The 23,724-nt window shown below is 55.1% G+C and overlaps 1 protein-coding gene across 1 annotated transcript; it reads left to right on the top strand.

Moving 5' to 3' along the window:
- Positions 1-4,033: 4,033 nt before the first annotated feature.
- On the top strand, positions 4,034-23,716 carry CCDC9 (coiled-coil domain containing 9; the record flags this gene model as incomplete). Its single annotated transcript, XM_090129877.1, has 11 exons — positions 4,034-5,775; positions 7,469-7,573; positions 11,416-11,505; positions 12,788-13,021; positions 15,582-15,665; positions 17,161-17,310; positions 18,098-18,270; positions 20,447-20,478; positions 20,596-20,686; positions 20,778-20,835; positions 23,645-23,716. Coding segments are annotated over exons 1-11 (1,170 nt in total), but the record flags the coding sequence as incomplete, so codon positions are not given.
- Between the last annotated feature and the right edge of the window lie 8 nt (positions 23,717-23,724).

Below are 23,724 nucleotides of genomic sequence, written 5' to 3'. Positions count from 1 at the left end.
GACCCCAAATCCCTCTATAGGCACCCTATATTCCTCCATAGGTACTCTATATGTCCCTATACCCCCCTATAGGCACCCTATAGCGCCCCATAGGCATCCTATATGTCTCTATATCCCCCTATTTGGCCCTATAGATACCCTATAGGCAGTCTCTATCTCCTCATATCCCTATAGGCACCCTATAGCGCCCCATAAGCATCCTATATGTTCCTGTATCCCGCTATTTGACCCTATAGATACCCTATAGGCACTCTCTATCTCTTCATATCCCTATAGGCACCCCATAGCGCCCCATAAGCATCCTATATGTCCCTATATCCCCTTATTTGGCCCTATAGATACCCTATAGGCAGTCTCTATCTCCTCGGATCCCTATAGGCACCCTATAGCGCCCCATAATCATTCTATATGTCCCTATATCCCCCTATTTGGCCCTATAGATACCCTATAGGCAGTCTCTATCTCCTCATATCCCTATAGGCACCCTATAGCGCCCCATAGGCATCCTATATGTCCCTATATCCCCCTACTTGGCCCTATAGATACCCTATAGGCATTCTCTATCTCTTCATATCCCTATAGGCACCCCATAGCGCCCCATAAGCATCCTATATGTCCCTGTATCCCCCTATTTGCCCCTATAGATACCCCATAGCACCCCATAGGCGCTCTCTATCCCCCCTATAGTCACCCTATATCCCTCCATAAACACTCCCAGCCCCCCGCATCCCCCTATAGGCCCCCCCATAGGCGCTCTATACGTCCCCGTATTCCCCTATAGCCCCCCCCCACCCGTTGGCACTCCATAACCCCCCTAAAACCCCCCCATCTCCCTCCCCCCCACCTCCCCACGTGCAGCCATAGGCGCGCCCCCCGAAGCCAATCAGCGCGCGGCGCGGCGGTCAGAGCCGCAGCTGCCATGGAGACAGGCGGGGGGCGGAGCCAATGGGCGGGGAGTGGGCGGGTCCAATGGGAGGGAGGGAGGGGGAGTGGGCGGGGCGTGTGAAGCCACGCCCCCTTCCTGTTTTTTTGACACCGCCCACTGCGGGGAGCGCGGGAAAAAAACGGGGGGGGGAGGGGGGAGGTTTGGGGGCGTTGTGGGGTTATTATGGGATGGAGGGGATGGGGACCTTATGGGGTCGTTATGGGAATGGGGGTATGGGGACTTTATGGGGTCATTATGGGGTCATTATGGGGAATGGGGATATGGGGACTTTATGGGGTCATTATGGGAATTGGGGCATGGGGACATTATGGGGTCATTATGGGGTTGTTATAGGGAATGGAGTTATGGGGTCATTATGGGGTCATTATAGGGACTGGGGACCTTATGGGGTCATTATGGGAATGGGGGCATGGGGGCATTATGGGGTCATTATGGGAATGGGGACCTTATGGGGTCTTTATGGGGAATGGGGATATAGGGACTTTATGGGGTCCTTATGGGAATTGGGGGCATGGGGACCTTATGGGGTCATTATAGGGACTGGGGACATTATGGGGTCATTATAGGGATTGGGGGTATGGGGACAATATGGGGTCACTGCGGGGATTGGGGTATGGGGACCTTATGGGGTCATTATGGGAATGGGGGCATTATGGGGTCATTATAGGGAATGGGGATATGGAGACTTTATGGGGTCATTATAGGGAATGGAGTTATGGGGTCATTATGGGGTCATTATGGGGACTGGGGACATTATGGGGTCATTATGGGAATTGGGGATATGGGGACATTATAGGGTCATTATGGGATTGGGGGCATGGGGACCTTATGGGATCATTATAGGGAATAGGGATATGGGGACTTTATGGGGTTGTTATGGGGAATGGAGTTATGGGGTCATTATGGAGTCTTTATGGGGTCATTATGGGGAATGGGGATATGGGGTCATTATGGGGTCATTATAGGGACTGGGGACATTATGGGGTCATTATGGGAATTGGGGGTATGGGGACTTTATGGGGTCGTTATGGGGACTGGGGACATTATGGGGTCATTATGGGAATTGGGTGCATGGAGTCATTATGGGGTCATTATGGGGATTGGGGGCATGGGGATCTTATGGGGTCATTATGGGGATTGGGGATATGGGGACTTTATGGGGTCATGATGGGGAATGGGGATATGGGGGCATTATGGAGTCATTATGGGGATTGGGGACTTTATGGGGTCATTATGGGAATTGGGGGTATGGGGTCATTGTGGGGTCATTATAGGGAATGGAGTTATGGGGTCATTATGGGGTCATTATGGGGAATGGGGACTTTATGGGGTCATTATGGGAATGGGGATATGGGGACTTTATGGGGTCATTATGGGGTATGGGGATATGGGGACCCTATGGGGTCATTATGGGGTCATTATAGGGACTGGGGACATTATGGGGTCATTATGGGGAATGGGGACATTATGGGGTCATTATGGGGATTAGGGATATGGGGTCATTATGGGAATTGGGGGACAGGGACCTTATGGGGTCATTATGGGGATTAGGGATATGGGGTCACTACGGGGATTGGGGGTATGGGGACCCTATGGGGTCATTATGGGGAATGGGGGCATGGGGACAATATGGGGTCATTATGGGAATTGGGGGCATGGAGTCATTATGGGGTCATTATGGGGTATGGGGATATGGGGTCATTATGGGGTTCTTATAGGGAATGGAGTTATGGGGTCATTATGGGGTCATTATAGGGACTGGGGACCTTATGGGGTCATTATGGGAATTGGGGGTATGGGGACTTTATGGGGTCATTATGGGAATTGGGGGCATAGGGACCTTATGGGGTCATTATGGGGAATGGGGATATGGGGTCATTATGGGGTCATTATAGGGACTGGGGACATTATGGGGTCATTATGGGGATTAGGGATATGGGGTCATTATGGGGAATGGGGATATGGGGTCATTATGGGGTCATTATGGGGAATGGGGATATGGGGTCATTATGGGGTCATTATGGGGAATGGGGATATGGGGTCATTATGGGGTCATTATGGGGAATGGGGACATTATGGGATCATTATGGGGAATGGGGATATGGGGTAATACGGGGTCATTATGGGGTCATTATGGGGAATGGGGGCACGGGGACCTTATGGGGTCGTTATGGGAATTGGGGGCATGGGGACCTTATGGGGTCATTATAGGGAATGGGGATATGGGGACCCTATGGGGTCATTATGGGGATTGGGGGCATAGGGACCTTATGGGGTCATTATGGGGACTGGGGATTTTATGGGGTCATTATGGGAATTGGGGGCATGGAGTCATTATGGGGTCATTATGGGGTATGGGGATATGGGGTCATTATGGGGTTGTTATAGGGAATGGAGTTATGGGGGCATTATGGGGTCATTATGGGAATGGGAACATTATGGGGTCATTATGGGGATTAGGGATATAGGGTCATTATGGGGATTGGGGGTATGGGGACAATATGGGGTCATTATGGGGAATGGGGGCATGGGGACCTTATGGGGTCATTATAGGGACTGGGGACATTATGGGGTCATTATGGGGATTGGGGGAATGGGGACTTTATGGGGTCATTATGGGGATTAGGGATATGGAGTCATTATGGGGTCATTATGGGGAATGGGGATATGGGGTCATTATGGGGAATGGGGATATGGGGTCATTATGGGGTCATTATAGGGACTGGGGACATTATGGGGTCATTATGGGGAATGGGGATATGGGAACGTTATGGGGTCATTATGGGAATTGGGGGCATAGGGACCTTATGGGGTCATTATGGGGAATGGGGATATGGGGTCATTATGGGGTCATTATAGGGACTGGGGACATTATGGGGTCATTATGGGGATTAGGGATATGGGGTCATTATGGGGTCATTATGGGGAATGGGGATATGGGGTAATACGGGGTCATTATGGGGTCATTATGGGGAATGGGGGCATGGGGACCTTATGGGGTCATTATGGGAATTGGGGGCATGGGGACCTTATGGGGTCATTATGGGGAATGGGGACTTTATGGGGTCGTTATGGGAATTGGGGGCATGGGGACCTTATGGGGTCATTATAGGGAATGGGGACATTATGGGGTCATTATGGGGATTAGGGATATGGGGTCATTATGGGGATTGGGGGTATGGGGACAATATGGGGTCACTGCGGGGATTGGGGTATGGGGACCTTATGGGGTCATTATAGGGACTGGGGACATTATGGGGTCATTATGGGAATGGGGGCATGGAGTCATTATGGGGTCATTATAGGGAATGGGAATCTTATGGGGTCATTATGGGGATTGGGGGAATGGGGACTTTATGGGGTCTTTATAGGGAATGGGGATATGGGGACCCTATGGGGTCATTATGGGAATGGGGGCATGGGGACCTTATGGGGTCATTATAGGGACTGGGGACATTATGGGGTCATGATGGGGATTGGGGACAGTGTGGGGTTATGGAGATATGGGGACCTTATGGGGTCATTATGGAGAATGGGGGCGTGAGAACAATATGAGAACATTATGGGGAATGGGGACATTATAGGGGATGTGCGGGTCTATGGGGCATTGTAGGGGATGTGGGGTCTGTGGGGAGTTATGGGGTCTGTGGGGCATTGTAGGGGATGTGGGGTCTGTGGGGAGTTATGGGGTCTGTGGGGCATTGTAGGGGATGTGGGGTCTATGGGGAGTTATGGGGTCTGTGGGGCATTGTAGGGGATGTGGGGTCTGTGGGGCATTGTAGGGGATGTGGGGTCTATGGGGCATTGTAGGGGATGTGTGGGTCTGTGGGGACGTTATGGGGTCTATGGGGCATTGTAGGGGATATGGGGTCTGTGGGGCATTGTAGGGGATGTGGGGTCTATGGGGAGTTATGGGGTCTATGGGGCATTGTAGGGGATGTAGGGTCTGTGGGGCATTATAGGGGATGCAGGGTCTATGGGGCGTTATAGGGGATATGGGGTCTATGGGGTATTATAGGGGATGTGGGGTCTATGGCGCATTGTAGGGGATGTGGGGTCTATGGGGCATTGTAGGGGATGTGGGGTCTGTGGGGCATTGTAGGGGATGTGGGATCTATGGGGAATTATGGGGTCTGTGGGGTATTGTAGGGGATGTGGGGTCTGTGGGGCATTGTAGGGGATGTGGGGTCTATGGGGCATTGTAGGGGATGTGGGGTCTATGGGGCATTGTAGGGGATGTGGGGTCTGTGGGGCATTGTAGGGGATGTGGGGTCTGTGGGGCATTATAGGGCATATGGGGTCTATGGGGCATAATAGGGGAAATGGGGTCTATGGGGCATTGTAGGGGATATGGGGTCTGTGGGGAGTTATGGGGTCTGTGGGGCATTGTAGGGGATGTGGGGTCTGTGGGGAGTTATGGGGTCTATAGGGCATTGTAGGGGATGTGGGGTCTATGGGGTCCCTATGGACACGTAGGGGACGTTATAGGGGAAGTTATGGGGACGATATGGGGCCGTGGGCTCCATGGGGACGTGGGGAGGATCTTATAGACAACATCATGGGCTTATAGGATCTGCAGACGTATGGGGACGTTATGGGGATGACGTGGGGACACTATAGGGTCTGTAGGGACATATAGGGGACGTTATAGGAACCCTCCGCTCGCCCCAAACACCCCAACCCCATTGGTGGGCCCCACCCTCGCTCATTCCCCCGTTGCCCTTTTAAACGTTTGCTCGCCACGCCGGATGTCGCCCGAACCGGAAGCGGAAGTAGTTCATCTTTCGCGTGGCACTGTGGGAAAGCGACGGCCGCTCAACGCCACTATGGTGGGGGGGAGGGGGGGGAGGGGCTGGGGTCTCCTTTTGGGGTTTCCTTTTGGGGTTTCCTTTTGGGGTCTCCTTTTAGGGGCCGCTTTGGGATTCTGGGGTCGGGATTTGGGGTCCCGTCGTTGGGGTTTGGGGCGGGTTTGGAGGTTCTGTGTGGGGCTTTGGGGGCTTTAATGGGGTTTTCTGGGGATTATTTGGGGTTTTGGGGGCTCCTCTGTGGGGTTTTGGGGTCAGCGTTGGGGTTTGGGGCCAATGTTGGGGTTTTGGGGTTTCCATTGGGGGGTTTGGGGCCAATATTGGGGTTTTGGGGTTTCCATTGGGAATTTGGGGCCAATATTGGGGTTTTGGGGTCAGCGTTGGGGTTTGGGGCCAATATTGGGGTTTTGGGGTTTCCATTGGGAATTTGGGTCCAATATTGGGGTTTTGGGGTCAGCGTTGGGGTTTGGGGCCAATATTGGGGTTTTGGGGTCAGCATTGGGGGCTTTGGGGCCAATATTGGGGTTTTGGGGTTTCCATTGGGGTTTGGGGCCAATATTGGGGTTTTGGGGTCAGCGTTGGGGTTTGGGGCCAATATTGGGGTTTTGGGGTCAGCATTGGGGGTTTGGGGTCAGTATTGGGGGTTTGGGTCCAATATTGGGGTTTTGGGGTCAGCGTTGGGGTTTGGGGCCAATATTGGGGTTTTGGGGTCAGCATTGGGGTTTGGGGCCAATGTTGTGGTTTTGGGGTTTCTATTGGGTGTTTGGGGTGAATATTGGGGTTTTGGGGTCAGCATTGGGGCTTTGGGGTCAATATTGGGGTTTTGGGGTTTCCATTGGGGTTTGGGGCCAATATTGGGGTTTTGAGGTCAGCATTGGGCTTTGGGGCCAATATTGGGGTTTTGGGGTCTCTATTGGGGTTTTGGGGTTTCCATTGAGGTCTGGGGTCACTATTGGGGTTTTGTGGGCCCATCATTGGGGTTTTGGGGTCTCCATTGGGGTTTGGGGCCTTCCTTCAGGTTTTGGGGTCTCCATTGGAGTTTTTGTGGTTTCCATTGAGGTCTGGGGCCACTGTTGGGATTTTGAGGGCTCCTCATTGGGGTTTTGGGGTCTCCATTGGGTTTTGGGGCCACTGTTAGGGTTTTTTTGGTGTCTTTGGGGTTTTGGGGTCTCTATTGGGGTTTTTGGGGTTTCCATTGAGGTCTGGGGCCACTGTTGGGATTTTGAGGGCTCCTCATTGGGGTCTCCATTGGGTTTTGGGGCCCCTATTAGGGTTTTTTTGGTGTCTTTGGGGTTTTGGGGTCTCTATTGGGGTTTTTGGGGTTTCTATTGAGGTCTGGGGTCACTTTTGGGGTTTTGGGGCCAATATTGGGGTTCTGGGGGGTCTCCATTGGGGTTTGGGGCCGTCCTTCAGGTTTTGGGGGTCTCCATTGGGGTTTTTGGGGTCTCCATTGAGGTCTGGGGTCACTATTGGGGTTTTGTGGGCCCGTTGGGGTTTGGGGCCGTCCTTCAGCTTTTGGGGTCACCATTGGGATTTTTGGCATCTCCATGGTGTTTTTTTGGGGGCTCCTCATTGGGATTTCTCCCCACCGAATTTGGGGGGGGGGAATCTTTTCCCGTTCCCTTTGGGGTCCGTGTGTGGGTTTTGGGGTTGGGGTGGGGGGCACCCTATTAGGATTTGGGGTTCCCTTTTGCCGACCAGCACCCCGTCCCCGCAGGCGGCGGCGTTGGATGTGGGCTCCAAGGAGCAGAAGGATGCGGCGCTGGATCGGCGCATCGCGGCGCTGCGCAAGAAGAACGAGGCTCTGGTGCGGCGCTACCAGGTCTGCCCTAATCCTGCCCTAATCCCGCCCTAATCCCGCCCTAATCCCGCCCTAATCCCGCCCTAATCCTGCCCTAATCCTGCCCTAATCCTGTCTTAATCCCGCCCTAATCCTGCCCTTGGAGCGTCCTAATCCTGTCTTAATCCTGCCCTAATCCCACCCTAATCGTGCCCTAATGACACTTTGATGCTGCCCTAATCCAGTCCTAATCCCACCCTTGGAGCGTCCTAATCCTGTCTTAATCTTGCCCGAATCCCTTCCTTGGAGCGTCCTAATCCCACCCTAATCCCACCCTTGGAGCGTCCTAATCCCGTCTTAATCCTGCCCTAATCCAGTCCTAATCCCACCCTTGGAGCATCCTAACCCTGTCTTAATCCAGTCCTAATCCCGCCCTTGGAGTGTCCTAATCCCGTTTTAATTCTGCCCTAATCCTGTTCTAATCCCACCCTAATCTCACCCTTGGTGCGTCTTAATCCTGCCCTAATCCCGCGCGAATCCCACCCTAATCCTGCCCTAATGACACTTTGATGCTGCCCTAATCCTGCCCTTAGAGCGTCCTAATCCTGTCTTAATCCCGCCCTAATCTCGCTCTTGGAGCGTCCTAATCCTGTCTTAATTCTGCCTTAATCCCACCCTTGGAGTGTCCTAATCCCGTCTTAATCCTGCCCTAACCCTGCCCCAATTGCACCCTAATGATACTTTGATGCTGCCCTAATCCCACCCTTGGAGCGTCCTAATCCTGTCTTAATCCTGCCCTAATCCCGCCCTGAGAGCTTCCTAATCCCATTTTAATCCTGCCCTAATCCCACCCTAATCCCGCCCTTGGAGCGTCCTAATCCTGTCTTAATCCTGCCTTAATCTCACCCAAATCCCACCCTTGGAGCGTCCTAATCCCGTCTGAATCCCACCCTAATCCTGCCCCAATTGCACCCTAATGACACTTTGATGCTGCCCTAATCCCGCCCTTGGAGCATCCTAATCCTGTTTTAATTCTGCCCTAATCCCGCCCTGAGAGTGTCCTAATCCCGTCTTAATCCTGCCCTAATCCCGCCCTAATCGTGCCCTAATGACACTTTGATGCTGCCCTAATCCTGCCCTAATCCCGCTCTTGGAGTGTCCTGATCCCGTCTTAATTCTGCCCTAATCCCGCCCTGAGAGCGTCCTAATTCTGTCTTAATCCTGCCCCAATCCCGTCCTTAATCCTGTCTTAATCCCGCCCTAATCCCGCCCTGAGAGTGTCCTAATCCCATCTTAATCCCACCCTAATCCTGCCTTAATCCTGCCCTAATCCTGCCCTAATCCCGCCCTTGGAGCATCCTAATCCTGTCTTAATCCTGCCCTTGTAGTGTCCTAATTCTGTCTTAATCCTGCCCTAATCCAGCCCTAATCCCGCCCTGAGAGCGTCCTAATCCCATTTTAATCCTGCCCTAATCCCACCCTAATCCCGCCCTTGGAGCGTCCTAATCCTGTCTTAATCCTGCCCCAATCCCGTCCTTAATCCTGCCCTAATCCTGCCCTAATCCCTCCCTGAGAACATCCTAATCCTATTTTAATCCCGCCCTAATGCTGCCCTAATCCCACCCTTGGAGCGTCCTAATCCCATCTTAATTCTGCCCTAATCCTGCCCTAATTACGCCCTAATGACACTTTAATCCTGCTCTAATGCTGTCTTAATCCCGCCCTAATTGCACCCTAATCCCACCCTAATCCCACCCTAATCCCACCCTAATCCTGTCTTAATCCCACCCTAATCTCACCCTAATCCCACCCTAATCCCACCCTAATCCTGTCTCAATCCTGCCTCTAATCCCAGCGGATCTCGGGGTCAATTTGGGGGATCTGGGGGTCGATATGGTGGATTTGGGGGTTGATTTTGGGGTCGATTTGGGGGATTTTGAGGTCCATTGGGGGTCGATTTTGGGGTCGATTTGGGGGATTTTGGGGACGATTTGGGGGATTTGGGGGTCAATTTAGGGGATTTTTGGGTCAATTTGGGAGATTTTGGGGTCGATTTTGGGGATTTTGGGGTCGATTGGGGGATCTGGGGGCTTGATTTGGGAGATTTTGGGGTCGATTTGTTGGATTTTAGGGTCGATTTTGGGGATTTTGGGGTCAATTGGGGTATTTGGGGTCAATTTGGGGGATTTGGGTGATCTGGGAGTCGATTTTGGGGTCGATTTTGGGGTTGATTTGGAGGCCGATTTGGGGGATCTGGGGGCTTGATTTGGGGGATTTTGGGGTCGATTTGTTGGATTTTGGGGTCGATTTTGGGGATTTTGGGGTAAATTGGGGTATTTGGGGTCGACTTGGGGGATTTGGGGGTCAATTTGGGGGTTGATTTGGGGGATTTTGGGGTCGATTTGGGGGTTGATTTGGGTGATTTGGGGATCCATTTTGGAGGATTTTGGGATCAATTTGGGGGATTTGGGGTCGATTTTAGGGTCGATTTGGGGGATTTGTGGGATTTTTGGGTCAACTTGGGGGATTTTGGGGTGGATTTTGTTGTTGATCTGGGGGTCAATTTGGGGGATTTGGGGGTCGATTTGTGGGATTTGGGGGTGAATTTGTGGGATTTCGGGGTGAATTTGGGGGATTTTGGTCCCGCAGGAGATCGAGGAGTTTTGGGGGCTTTTGGGGTCGATTTGTGGGATTTTGGGGTTGATTTGTGGGATTTTGGGGTCGATTTGGGGGATTTTCGGGTGAATTTGGGGGATTTTGGTCCCGCAGGAGATCGAGGAGATTTGTGGGATTTTGGGGTCGATTTGTGGGATTTCGGGGTGAATTTGGGGGATTTTGATCCCACAGGAGATTGAGGAGATTTGGGGGCTTTTGGGGTCAATTTGCGGGATTTTGGGGTGAATTTGGGGGGTTTTGGTCCCGCAGGAGATTGAGGAGATTTGGGGGATTTTGGGTCGATTTGTGGGATTTTGGGATGAATTTGGGGGATTTTGGTCCCGCAGGAGATCGAGGAGATTTGGGGGATTTTGGGGTCGATTTGTGGGATTTTGGGGTCGATTTGTGGGATTTTGGGGTTGATTTGTGGGATTTTGTGGTTGATTTGGGGGATTTGGGGGTTGATTTGTGGGATTTTTGGGTCAATTTTGGGGATTTTGTGGTTGATTTATGGGTTTTTGGGTTGAATTTGGGGGATTTTGATCCCGCAGGAGATCGAGGAGATTTGTGGGATTTGGGGGTCGATTTGTGGGATTTTGGGGTTGATTTGTGGGATTTAGCGGTCAATTTGGGGGATTTTGGGGTCGATTTGTGGGATTTTGGAATGAATTTGGGGGATTTTGGTCCTGCAGGAGATCGAGGAGATTTGTGGGATTTTGGGGTCGATTTGTGGGATTTTGGGGTCAATTTGGGGGATTTTGGGGTCGATTTGTGGGATTTTGGGATGAATTTGGGGGATTTTGGTCCCGCAGGAGATCGAGGAGATTTGTGGGATTTTGGGGTCGATTTGTGGGATTTTTGGGTCAATTTGGGGGATTTTGGGGTCGATTTGTGGGATTTTGGGATGAATTTGTGGGATTTTGATCCCGCAGGAGATTGAGGAGATTTGTGGGATTTTGGGGTCGATTTGTGGGATTTTGGGGTTGATTTGTGGGATTTGGGGTTGAATTTGGGGGATTTTGGTCCCGCAGGAGATTGAGGAGATTTGTGGGATTTTGTGGTCGATTTGTGGGATTTCGGGGTGAATCTGGGGGATTTTGGTCCCGCAGGAGATCCAGGAGATTTGGGGGCTTTTGGGGTCGATTTGTGGGATTTGGGGGTCAATTTGGGGGATTTTGGGGTCGATTTATGGGATTTTGGGTTGAATTTGGGGGATTTTGATCCCACAGGAGATTGAGGAGGACCGGCGGCGCGCGGAGCTGCAGGGGGGGGCGGTGACGGCGCCGCGACGGACGCGGGACCAACAGCTGCGATATGGGGTGGGGGGGGGGGATTTTGGGGTTTTGGGGGTTTGGGGACCAATAGCTGCGATATGGGGGGGGGGGAGGTTAATTTGGGGGGGGGATTAATTTGCGGGGGGGGGGGTTGGGGGACAACAGCTGCGATATGGGGGGGGGAGGTTAACTTGGGGGGGGGGATTAATTTTGGGGTTTTGGGGGGTTGGGGGACCAGCAGCTGCGATATGGGGTGGGGGGGGGGATTAATAGGGGGGGTTTTGGGGGAAATTCTGATGGATTTGGGTTTTTTTTTTTAGGGGGGGGGGGAATGAAGGGTTTGAGGATTTTTTGGGGGGGTTTTAGGGGAATAATGGGTTTTTTTTGGGGGGGGTCGAGGGTTTTTTTATGTTTTCGGGGGGGGATTTTTGGGGTTTTTGCTTTTTGGGGGAGGGGGAGGTGGGGTGATGGGGTGTTTTGGGGAAATTTGGGGGTTTTTAGGGTTTTTTTTGGGGGGGGGTTGGGTTTGGGGGCTGGGTTTTTGGGGGGGTTTTGGGATTTTTGGGGTTTTTTTTGGGGGGGTTGGAAACGTGGGGTTTTTGGGGGTCAAATTTTGGGGTTTTTTGGGGTTTTGGGGGGGCAAAAATGAGGATTTGGGGTCAATTTGGGGTCAGGTTTTTGGGGGCAGGAAATGGTGATTTTTTTTTGGGGGGGGGGCAGGGTTTTTTGGGTGAAAAAGCAGCGATTTGGGGTAAATTTTCCTTTTTTTAGGATCAGCCCCCCCGCAAACCCCCCCCCCCCAAACCCCCCACTGCCCCCCCAGACCCCCTTTGGGGGGAGGGATTAATAGGGGGGGTTTTGGGGGAAATTCTGATGGATTTGGGGTTTTTTTTTTAGGGGGGGGGGGGAATGAAGGGTTTGAGGGTTTTTTTGGGGGGGTTTTAGGGGAATAATGGGATTTTTTGGGGGGGGTTGAGGGTTTTCTTTATGTTTTCAGGGGGGGATTTTTGGGGTTTTTGCTTTTTGGGGGGGGGAGGTGGGGTGATGGGGTGTTTTGGGGAAATTTGGGGGTTTTTAGGGTTTTTTTGGGGGGGGGTTGGGTTTTTGGGGGGTTTTTGGGATTTTTGGGGTTTTTTTGGGGGGGGGTTGGAAATGTGGGGTTTTTGGGGGTCAAATTTTGGGTTTTTTTGGGGTTTTGGGGGGGCAAAAATGAGGATTTGGGGTCAGGTTTTTGGGGGCAGGAAATGGTGATTTTTTTTGGGGGGGGGGGCAGGGTTTTTTGGGTGAAAAAGCAATGATTTGGGGTAAACTTTCTTTCATTTTTTAGGAGCAGCCCCCCCGCAGCGCCCCCCGCAAACCCCCCACTGCCACCCCCAGACCCCCCCGCACCACCACGCGCCCCCCCCGGAGCGAAGCGCCCCCTACCCAAAATTTAGGGGGGGGGGACGGGGTCCATACGGCCGTGGGGGGGGCGCGGGGGGGGCGAGGGAGGAGGGCGAGGGGCCGGGGGGGGAGCGGAGCTGCGGGGTCGGGGGGGGACGGCGGCGATCGGAGGAATCAGGTGGGAAATTGGGGGGGGGGGGTAAAATAAGTGGGGGGGCATTTGGGGGTGGGGGGGTCGGGGGGGGGTTTGGGGGGGGGTCGGTGGTATTTTGGGGGGTGGGTGATATTTTGGGGGTGTTTGGGGGGGGTTGGAGTTATTTTTGGGGTGGGGGTGTTTTGGGGGGGGTCATGGGGGGGTTTTGGGGGTGGGTGGGGGGGTCGGTGGTATTTTGGGTGGGGCTGGGGGGGTTGGAGGTATTTTTGGGGTGGGGGTGTTTGGGGGGGTCATGGGGGGGTTTTGGGGTGGGTGGGGGGGGCTTAAGGGGGGGGCTTGGGGGGGCTGGAGGTATTTTTGGGGTGGGGGTGGGGGGGGGGATTTGGGGCTGGGGGTGTTTGGGGGGGTCAGGGGGGGCGTTTGGGGCATGGGGGTATTTTGGGGGTGTAGGGGAGGTTGGGGGGGGCTGGAGGTATTTTTGGGGTGGGGGGGTGGGGGGGTTTGGGGCTGGGGATGTTTGGGGGGGGGTCGTGAGGTATTTTGAGGGGGGGTCGGTGGTATTTTGGGGGGCGTAAGGGGGTTTAAGGGGGGGGACTGGGGGGGCTGGAGGTATTTTTGGGGTGGGGGTGTTTGGGGGGGGTCATGGGGGGGTTTGGGGGTGGGTTTGGGGGGGTTTAAGGGGGGGCACTGGGGGGGCTGGAGGTATTTTTGGGGTGGGGGTGTTTTGGGGGGGGTCATGGGGGGGTTTTCGTGGTGGGTGGGGGGGGTTAAGGGGGGGGACTGGGGGGGGCTGGAGGTATTTTTGGGGTGGGGGTGGTGGGGGGATTTGGGGCTGGGGGTGTTTGGGGGGGTCTGGGGGGGTTTTGGGGGGGGGTCGGTGGTATTTTGGGGGGTGGGTGATATTTTGGGGGTGTTTGGGGGGGGGGTTGGAGGTATTTTTGGGGTGGGGGGTGTTTGGGGGGGGGTCGTGGAGTATTTTGAGGGGGGGGTCGGTGGTATTTTGGGGGTGTAGGGGGTGTTGAGGGTGGCTGGGGGTATTTTTGGGGTGGGGGTGTTTCGGGGGGGGTCATGGGGGGGTTATGGGGGTGGGATGGGGGGTTTGGTGGTATTTTGGGGGGCTGGGGGGGTTGAGGGGTGTTTGGGGGGGTCATGGGGCGTTTTGGGGGGGGTCGGTGGTATTTTGGGGGGTGGGTGATATTTTGGGGGTGTTTGGGGGGGGGTTGGAGGTATTTTTGGGGTGGGGGGTGTTTGGGGGTGGGCATGGGGGGGGTTTGGGGGGGTTGGGGGGCTGGAGGTATTTTCGGGGTAGGGGGTGTTTGGGGGGGGTCATGGGGGGGTTTTGGGGTGGGTTTGGGCGGGGTCGGTGGTATTTTGGGGGGGACTGGGGGGGCTGGAGGTATTTTTGGGGTGGGGGTGGTGGTGGGGATTTGGGGCTGGGGGTTTTGGGGGGGGTCATGGGGTAGGTTGGGGGGGGGGTCGGTGGTATTTTGGGGGGTGGGTGATATTTTGGGGGTGTTTGGGGGGGGTTGGAGGTATTTTGGGGTGGGGGTGTTTGGGGGGGTCATGGGGGTGTTTGGGGGGATTTTGGGGGTGGCTTGGGGGGGGGGTTGGTGGTGCTTTGGGGGTGTAGGGGGGGTTAGGGGGGGGCTGGAGGTATTTTTGGGGTGGGGGTGGTGGTGGGGATTTGGGGCTGGGGGTGTTTTGGGGGGGTCATGGGGGGGTTTTGGGGTGGGTGGGGGGGGTCGGTGGTATTTTGGGGGGTGTAAGGGGGCTTAAGGGGGGGACTGGGGGGGCTGGAGGTATTTTTGGGGTGGGGGTGGTGGGGGGGGGTCAGGGGGGGTTTTGGGAGGTGTCGGTGGTATTTTGGGGGGTGGGTGATATTTTGGGGGTGTTTGGGGGGGGGTTGGAGGTATTTTTGGGGTGGGGGTGTTTGGGGGGGGTCATGGGGGGGGTTTGGGGGTGGGTCGGGGGGGTCGGTGGTATTTTGGGTGGGGCTGGGGGGGCTGGAGGTATTTTTGGGGTGGGGGGGGTCATGGGGGGGGTTTGGGGTGGGTGGGGGGGGTTAAGGGGGGGGCTTGGGGGGGCTGGAGGTATTTTTGGGGTGGGGGGGCTGGGGGGATTTGGGGCTGGGGGTTTTGGGAGGGGGTCATGGGGTGGGTTGGGGGGGGCTGGTGGTATTTGGGGAGGGTGGGGGGCATTTTGGGGGGAGGTTGGGGAAGTTTTGGAGGTATTTGGGGGGGGGGCTTTTTTTGGGGGGGGGCATGTGGATATTGGGGTGGGTTCGAGGGGGTTATTTTTGGGGGGGGTTGGGGGGCATTTTAGGATGTTTTTGAGGTTTGGGGGGGGGCGTTTGGGGGGGGATTTTGGTGGTTTGCAGGCATTTGGGGGGGGGGCAATTTGGGGGGGAAGTTGTTGGGTTTGGGCAGTTTGGGGGAGATGGGGGGGTTTTGGGGGGGGGGGTTTAGGGTGAACTTTGGGTATTTGAGGGGGTGGGGTTTTTTTTGGGGGGGGGAGGGGATGGTTTGGGTGATTTGGGGCCATTTTTTGGGTGCCCCCCCCCGACCCCCCCCCCTGACCCCCCCAGGAGTGGGAGGAGCGACGGCGGCAGAACATTGAGCGGATGAATGAGGAGATGGAAAAGATCGCCGAGTACGAACGCAACCAGCGGGTCAGCACATATCGCGACGTATCGTGACGTATCGTGACGTATCGCGACTCGGTGCCACTTATTACTTTTCTATCAGGACGTACTGCCACGTGCCCACCCCCATCCACCTTTCTGTTACTCCATATCGTGACCTGATGCCCTGTCCTATTGCGATATGACTCTTTTTTTTCCCTATTCTGTCACGACATGAAGCTTTTTGTTATGTGTAGCGACCTACCGTGACACGATGGTCTTCATGCCCTATTCTGTCACGACTCAACATTTATTATTGCAAATTGCTCTCGTGACATATCACAACATTTTGTTCCCCGTACCTCATTGTGTCGCAATGTGACATCCTTTATCGTGACATAGCATAATATGAGCACTCAGTATCGTCACTTACAGTAAGGTGATGCACTCTATAGCCCGTTCTGTCACAACGTAACATCCCGTTTTGCAATATATCGCAATACAGCATTTGCTGCCATGATGTATTGCGATGTGACATCCGCTATTGGAATGTATCGCAACGTGGCACCTGCTATCACGACATATCACAGCACAACACCTCCCCACTCCTTGTTCTATCGCAATACGTCGTCTCTTTTTGTGCAGTGCCTCAACGTCATCCTCACTATTAAGATGTAGGGTGAGGTGTCACGATATGTAGGGGGATATTGTGATGTATTCTGAGGTATCGTGGTTTATTGTGAGATATCATGATATATTCATGCGATATAACGTGTCATATTGCAGCGTATTGTGATATATTATGATGAGTCGTATGATGGGACACCATGATAAATCGTGACATATTGCGATACAGTTTTACGTACTGCAGCATTTTGATGTGACGTATTGCTATATATCATTATATATCATGATATATCACAGCACATTGTGGGATGTGTAGCGATATATCGCGATATGTTATCACATATGATTTATTGCGATGCATCATGATGTATTGCAATACTGTGACAAGTTATGATATATCATGACGCGTCACGGTAAATCAGAATATGTCGTGATAGAGTGTGATGTACTGCAATGTTGTGATGTGTTGTATGGTGATATTATATGTCACAATACGATACGTTGTGAGAGATGTAGTGATATATCATTATATATCATGACATATCGTGATATATCGTGACGTATCACGATATATTGCGATGTGAGCTTGTTTGTCTCTCTTTTAGGATGGTCGCGATATGTCACGATATATCATTATATATCATGACATATTGTGATATATCGTGATGTATCACAATATATTGCGATATGAACTGCTTTGTCTTTCTTTTAGGATACTCACGATACATCATTATATATCATGACATACTGTGATATATCGTGACGTATCGCGATATATTGCGATATGAGGTTCTTTGTCTCTCTTTTAGGATGGTCATGATACGTCACGATACATCATGATATATCGTGACATATCGTGATATATCGCGACGTATCGCGATATATCGCGATATGAGCTTCTTTGTGCGTCTTTTAGGATGGTCTCCATGACCGGAATCCTGTGCGGAACTTTCTGGACGACCCGCGGCGTTGCGGCCCGGCGCAGGAGGAGGGCAGTCGGCGGCACGGTCGCAATTGGGGCGGCCCCGACTTCGAGGGCGTGCGGGTGGGCATGGAGCGTGAGAAGGTCCGATTTGGGGTGAAAAAAGGGGATTTTGGGGGCTTGGGTGGGAGGTGGGAGCGAGGTGGGAGCAGAGCGTTGGGTTTGGGGTGAAAAATGGGGGATTTGGGGGCGTTGGGGTGTCACGGCACCACGGTGGGTGTCGGGATGGGGTTTGGGGTGGGAAAGGAGGATTTGGGGGCGTTTGGTTTGATAACAGCTCTGGATTTGGGGGTAAAAAGTGACGATTTGGGGTTTTTGGGGTGATAGTGGATGTTGAAATAGCCCAAAAACGTGGCGTGGTGCTGATTGTGGTGGATTTGGGGGGAAAAAATGGGATTTTGGGGTCTGAGAGATGAGAGTGACTCTGGGCTTGGGGTCAAAAAGTGGAAATTTGGGGTCTGATAATTATTAATTGTGGATTTGGGGTCAACCAGCGAAGTTTGGGGATTATTTGGGTGATGGTTTGTATTGGGTCCATCCCAAAACGTTGACGTGACGTCGTCCATAGTGGATTTTGGGGCAAAAAAGGGAGCATTTGGGGTCCGATCGATGGGAATAGCTCTGAGTTTGGGGTCAACAAATGGGATTTAGGCTTTTTAGATGCTTTTAGCTTCCGTTTTGGGTTCAAAAAATGAAATTTTGGGGTCACATGGGTGATGTTGGACAGCAACCCGAGAAGCATTGCCGTATCGCTGCCAACGATGGATTTGGGGCCGAAAAGCGGACTTTCTGCTGTTTTTATAGGATACCATCCCAAAATTCGGGGCTAACGAGCTCCCGTTGGGGTTAATTAGTGCGGGATTAATTACAGGGTCGCAGCCCGAAGGCGGCCGACGTGACGCTGTCCATGACGGGCCGGGAAAGGGCTGAGTACGAGCGCTGGAAACGGGAACGGGAACGGATCGACCGCGAGCGCCTGGCGCGGCACCGGCAGCCCAGCGGGAAATGGCGCCGAGAGTGGGATGCACACAAATCCGACAGCATGTGGGTGCCTCGCTGTCCCCAACACCCTTGACCCCGATGTCCCCAACCACCTTGACCCCAATGTCCCGAACCCCATTGACTCCATTGACCCCACTGTCCCCAACCCCATTGGCCCCGATGTCCCCAACCCCATTGACCCCATTGACCCCAATGACCCCAATGTCCCCAACCCCGTTGACTCCAATGTCCCCAACCCCATTGACCCCATTGACCTCAATGTCCCAACCTCTCATGACCCCAATGTCCTCAAGCCTGTTGACCCCATTGTCCCCACTGTCCCCAACCCCATTGGCCCCAATGTCCCCAACCCCATTGACTCCATTGACTTCAATGTCCTCAAGCCTGTTGACCCCATTGGCCCCAATGTCCCCAACCCTGTTGACCCCATTGGCCCCAATGTCCCCAACCCCGTTGACCCCACTGTCCCCAACCCCCTTGACACCGATGTCCCCAGCCACCTTGACCCCAATGTCCCCAACCCCATTGACCCCATTGTCCCCACTGTCCCCAACCCCATTGGCCCCGATGTCCCCAACCCCATTGATCCCATTGACTTCAATGTCCCCAACCCTGTTGACTCCATTGGCCCCAGTGTCCCCAACCCCCTTGACCCCAATGTCCCCAACCCCCTTGACCCCAATGTCCCCAACCCCATTGACCCCATTGGCCCCAGTGTCCCCAACCCCATTGGCCCCAATGTCCCCAACCCCATTGACCCCAATGTCCCGAACCCCGTTGACTCCATTGACCCCACTGTCCCCAACCCCATTGACCCCATTGTCCCCACTGTCCCCAACCCCATTGACCCCAATGTCCCCAACCCCGTTGACTCCATTGACCCCAATGTCCCCAACCCCCTTGACCCCGATGTCCCCAACCCCATTAATCCCATTGACTTCAATGTGCTCAAGCCTGTTGACCCCATTGGCCCCAATGTCCCCAACTCCGTTGACTCCATTGACCCCACTGTCCCCAACCCCCTTGACCCCAATGTCCCCAACCCCATTGACCCCGATGTCCCCAACCCCGTTGACCCCATTGTCCCCACTGTCCCCAACCCCATTGGCCCCGATGTCCCCAACCCCATTGATCCCATTGACTTCAATGTCCTCAAGCCTGTTGACCCCATTGGCCCCAATGTCCCCAACCCCATTGACCCCATTCACCCCATTGATCCCATTGACCCCAATGTCCCCATTGATCCCAATGTCCCCAACCCCATTGACCCCATTCACCCCATTGACCCCATTGACCCCATTGACCCCATTGACCCCATTGTCCCCAATGTCCCCAACCCCATTGGCCCCATTGTCCCCCATTGTCCCCAGCCCCATTGGACCCAATGTCCTCAACCCCATTGACCCCAGTGACCCCATTGACCCCAATGTCCCCAACCCCATTGTCCCCCATTGTCCCCATCCCCATTGACCCCATTGTCCCCATTGACCCCAATGTCCCCATTGACCCCAATGTCCCCATTGACCCCATTGTCCCCATTGTCCCCATTGTCCCCATTGACCCCAATGTCCCCAACCCCATTGACCCCATTGACCCCATTGACCTCAATGTCCCCATCCCTATTGGCCCCAATGTCCCCAACCCCATTGACCCCATTGACCCCATTGACCCCAATGTCCCCAACCCCATTGACCCCAATGTCCCCATTGTCCCCATTGACCCCATTGACCCCATTGTCCCCATTGTCCCCAACCCCATTGACCCCATTGACCCCATTGACCCCAATGTCCCCAATGTCCCCAACCCCATTGGCCCCATTGTCCCCCATTGTCCCCAGCCCCATTGGACCCAATGTCCTCAACCCCATTGACCCCAGTGACCCCATTGACCCCAATGTCCCCAACCCCATTGACCCCATTGACCCCATTGGCCCCATTGACCCCATTGACCCCAATGTCCCCAACCCCATTGTCCCCATTGTCCCCCATTGTCCCCATCCCCATTGACCCCATTGGCCCCATTGACCCCATTGGCCCCATTGACCCCAATGTCCCCATTGACCCCATTGACCCCATTGTCCCCATTGTCCCCATTGTCCCCATTGACCCCAATGTCCCCAACCCCATTGGCCCCATTGACCCCATTGACCCCATTGTCCCCATTGTCCCCCATTGTCCCCATTCTCACCCCCCCCGCTGCCATTTTCCCCCCCCCGCAGGTTTAAGGACGGCGCCCCCCCCTCGGATCCAGGTGCGTTCATTTTTTGGGCTCAATTTCCTCCATTTTGGGCTACTATTTTTGGGGGGGGGGGGGGGGGGCACACGACCCCAATAATATTTGCCCCCCCCCCCTCCCTCTTTTCCCCAGCCCCCCACAACCCCCCCAATTTGCCCCCCCCCCGCACGGAGCGTCGCCGGAAGGGCCGGGGTCGAAGCCCCCCCCCCAGCAAACCCTACAGGTGAGCGTGAGTTGTGGGGGGGGGTCTCAAAGTTGTCCCCCCCCCCTTCAAATATTTGGGGTCACAACGTTGATGTCCCCCCCCCCCCCAGCATGCATGATGACCGCTGGGAGGAAGAGGAGGGAGCAGAGGAAGAGCAGCAGGAGGAGGTGAGGAGCCCCCCCCCCAAAAATAAGGACCCCCCCCAGAAATAAGGACCCCCCCCCTCAAAATAGGACCTCCCCCAAAATAAGGAGCCCCCTAAAAAATAAGGACCCCCCCCACAAAATGGAACCCCCCCAGAAAATAAGGACCCCCCCCCAAAATAAGGACCCCCCCCACAAAATGGAGACCCTCCAGAATATAAGGACCCCCCCCCGAAATAAGGAGCCCCCCAGAAAATAAGGACTCCCCCCAAAAATTAGGACCCCCCCCACAAAATGGAGCCCCCCCAGAATATAAGGACCCCCCCCAAAATAAGGACCCCCCCCAAAAATAAGGACCCCCCCCCAGAAAATAAGGACCCCCCCCCAGAAAATAGGATCCCCCCCAAAATAAGGACCCCCCCACAAAATAGGACCCCCCCAAAGAATAAGGACCCCCCAAAAATAAGGACCCCCCCAGAAAATAAAGACCCCCCCAAAGAATAAGGAGCCCCCCAAAAAAATAAGAACCACCCCCAGAAAATAAGGAGCCCCCCCAAAAATAGGGAGCCCCCCCACAAAATGGACCCCCCCCAACAAAATAAGGACCCCCCCAAAAATAAGGACCCCCCCCAGAAAACAGACCCCCCCCAAAAAAGCGCACACCCCGTATTATTATTATTCACCCCCCCATTTAATTATCCCCCCCATATTTCCTCCCCCCCCATTTCATTCCCCCCCCCCAATTCCCCCCCCTACTTCCCCCCCCCATTTCCCCCCCCCATTTCATTCCCCCCCCTTCACTCCCCCCCCCATTCCCCCCCCCTCGCTTCCCTCCCCCCCCATTTTCCTCCCCCCCCATTCCCCCCCCCTCATCCCCCCCCCCCATATTTCCTTCCCCCCTCATTCCCCCCCCCGTTTCCCCCCCCATATTTCCTCCCCCCCCCATTTCTCCCCCCCCATTTCATTCCCCCCCTTCATTCCCCCCCCCATTCCCCCCCCCCATTTTCATCCCCCCTCTTCATTTCACTCCCCCCCCATTTCATTCCCCCCCCCCATATTTCCTCCCCCCCCATTTCACTCCCCCCCCCATATTTCATCCCCCCCCATATTTCCCACCCCCATTTCCCTCCCCCCCCATATTTCCTCCCCCCCCATTTCATTCCCTCCCCCATTCCCCGCCCCCATTTCCCCCCCCCATTTCACTCCCCCCCCATTCCCCCCCCATATTTCCTCCCCCCCTTCATTTCACTCCCCCCCCCATTTCCCCCCCCCCCATATTTCCTCCCCCCCATTTCCCCCCCCCCTCGTTTTCCTCCCCCCCATTTCCCTCCCCCATTTCCCTCCCCTCCCATTTCCCCCCCCCATTCCCCCCCCCATTTCCCCCCCCCATTTCCCTCCCCCCCCATATTTCCTCCCCCCCCATTTCCCCCCCCATTTTCCTCCCCCCCCCATTCCCCCCCCCATTTTTCTCCCCCCCCCATTTTCCTCTCCCCCCCATTCCCCCCCATACTTCCTCCCCCCCCCATATTTCATCCCCCCCCCATATTTCCCCCCCCCATTTCATTCCCCACCCCCATTTTCCTCCCCCTCCATTTCCCCCCACGATTTCATTCCCCCCCCATTCCCCCCCCCATATTTCATCCCCTTCTTTCCCCCCCCATTCCCCCCCATATTTCATCCCCCCCCCCATTTCCCCCCCCCATTTCCCCCCTCATTTCCCCCCCCCCATTTCACTCCCCCCCCCATTTCATTCCCCCCCCCATTTTCCTCTCCCCCCCATTCCCCCCCCCATTTCCTCTCCCCATTCCCCCCCCCATTTCATTACCCCCCCCATTTCCCCCCCCATATTTCCTCCTCCCCCCATTTTACTCCCCCCCCCTCACCTCCCCCCCCATATTTCCCGTCCCCCCCCCTCATTTTCCTCCCCCCCCCATTTCCCCCCCCATATTTCATTCCCCCCCCATCTCCCCCCCTCATTTTCCTCCCCCCCCATTTCCCCCCCCCATATTTCATCCGCCCCCCATTTCCCTCCCCCATTTCCCTCCCCCCCCATATTTCCTCCCCCCCATTTCATTCCCCCCCCATTTCCCCCCCCCATTTCCCCCCCCATTTAATTCCCCCCCCCATTTCCTCCCCCATTTTTCTCCCCCCCCATTTCCCCCCCCATTTCCCCCCCCATTCCCCCCCCTTTTCCCCCCCATTCCCCCCCCCATTTTCCTCCCCCCCCCCATATTTCCTCCCCCCCCATTTTCCCCCCCATTTCATTCCCCCCCCCCATTTCTCCCCCCATTTCCCTCCCCCCCCATATTTCCTCCCCCCCCCATTTCTCCCCCCCCATTTCATTTCCCCCCTTCATTCCCCCCCCATTTCCCCCCCCATTTCATTCCCCCCCCCCATTCACCCCATTTCCCCCCCCCTCACCCCCCCCCCATATTTCCTCCCCCCCCCATTTCCTCCCCCCATTTGCCCCCCCCCTCCCCCCCCATATTTCCTCCCCCCCCCATTCCCCCCCCATTTTCACTCCCCCCCCATTTCCCCCCCGCATTTCATTCCCCCCCCCATTTCCCCCCCCATTTCCCCCCCCCCCCATTTTCCTCCCCCCCCGATTTCCCCCCCCCCATTTCACTCCACTCCCCCATTTCATTCCCCCCCCCATATTTCCTCCCCCCCCCATTCCCCCCCTCATCCCCCCCCCATATTCCCCCCCCCCATTTCCCCCCCCCCCATTTTCTTCCCCCCCCCATTTCCCCCCCCATTTTCTTCCCCCCCCCATTCCCCCCCCCCATATTTCATCCGCCCCCCCCCCATATTTCCCACCCCCCCCCCCCCCCAGCCCCGCCCCCCCCCGCCCCCCCCCGCCGACGCAGACTGGGAGGACGTCAGCGATGACGAAGCCGCCGCCGCCCCCCCCCC

This window comes from Phasianus colchicus, chromosome 38, assembly GCF_987193195.1.
Source record: "Phasianus colchicus chromosome 38, bPhaCol1.hap1.1, whole genome shotgun sequence".
NCBI classification, from domain to species: domain Eukaryota; kingdom Metazoa; phylum Chordata; class Aves; order Galliformes; family Phasianidae; genus Phasianus; species Phasianus colchicus.
This window is presented reverse-complemented; position numbering and strand designations above follow the sequence as displayed.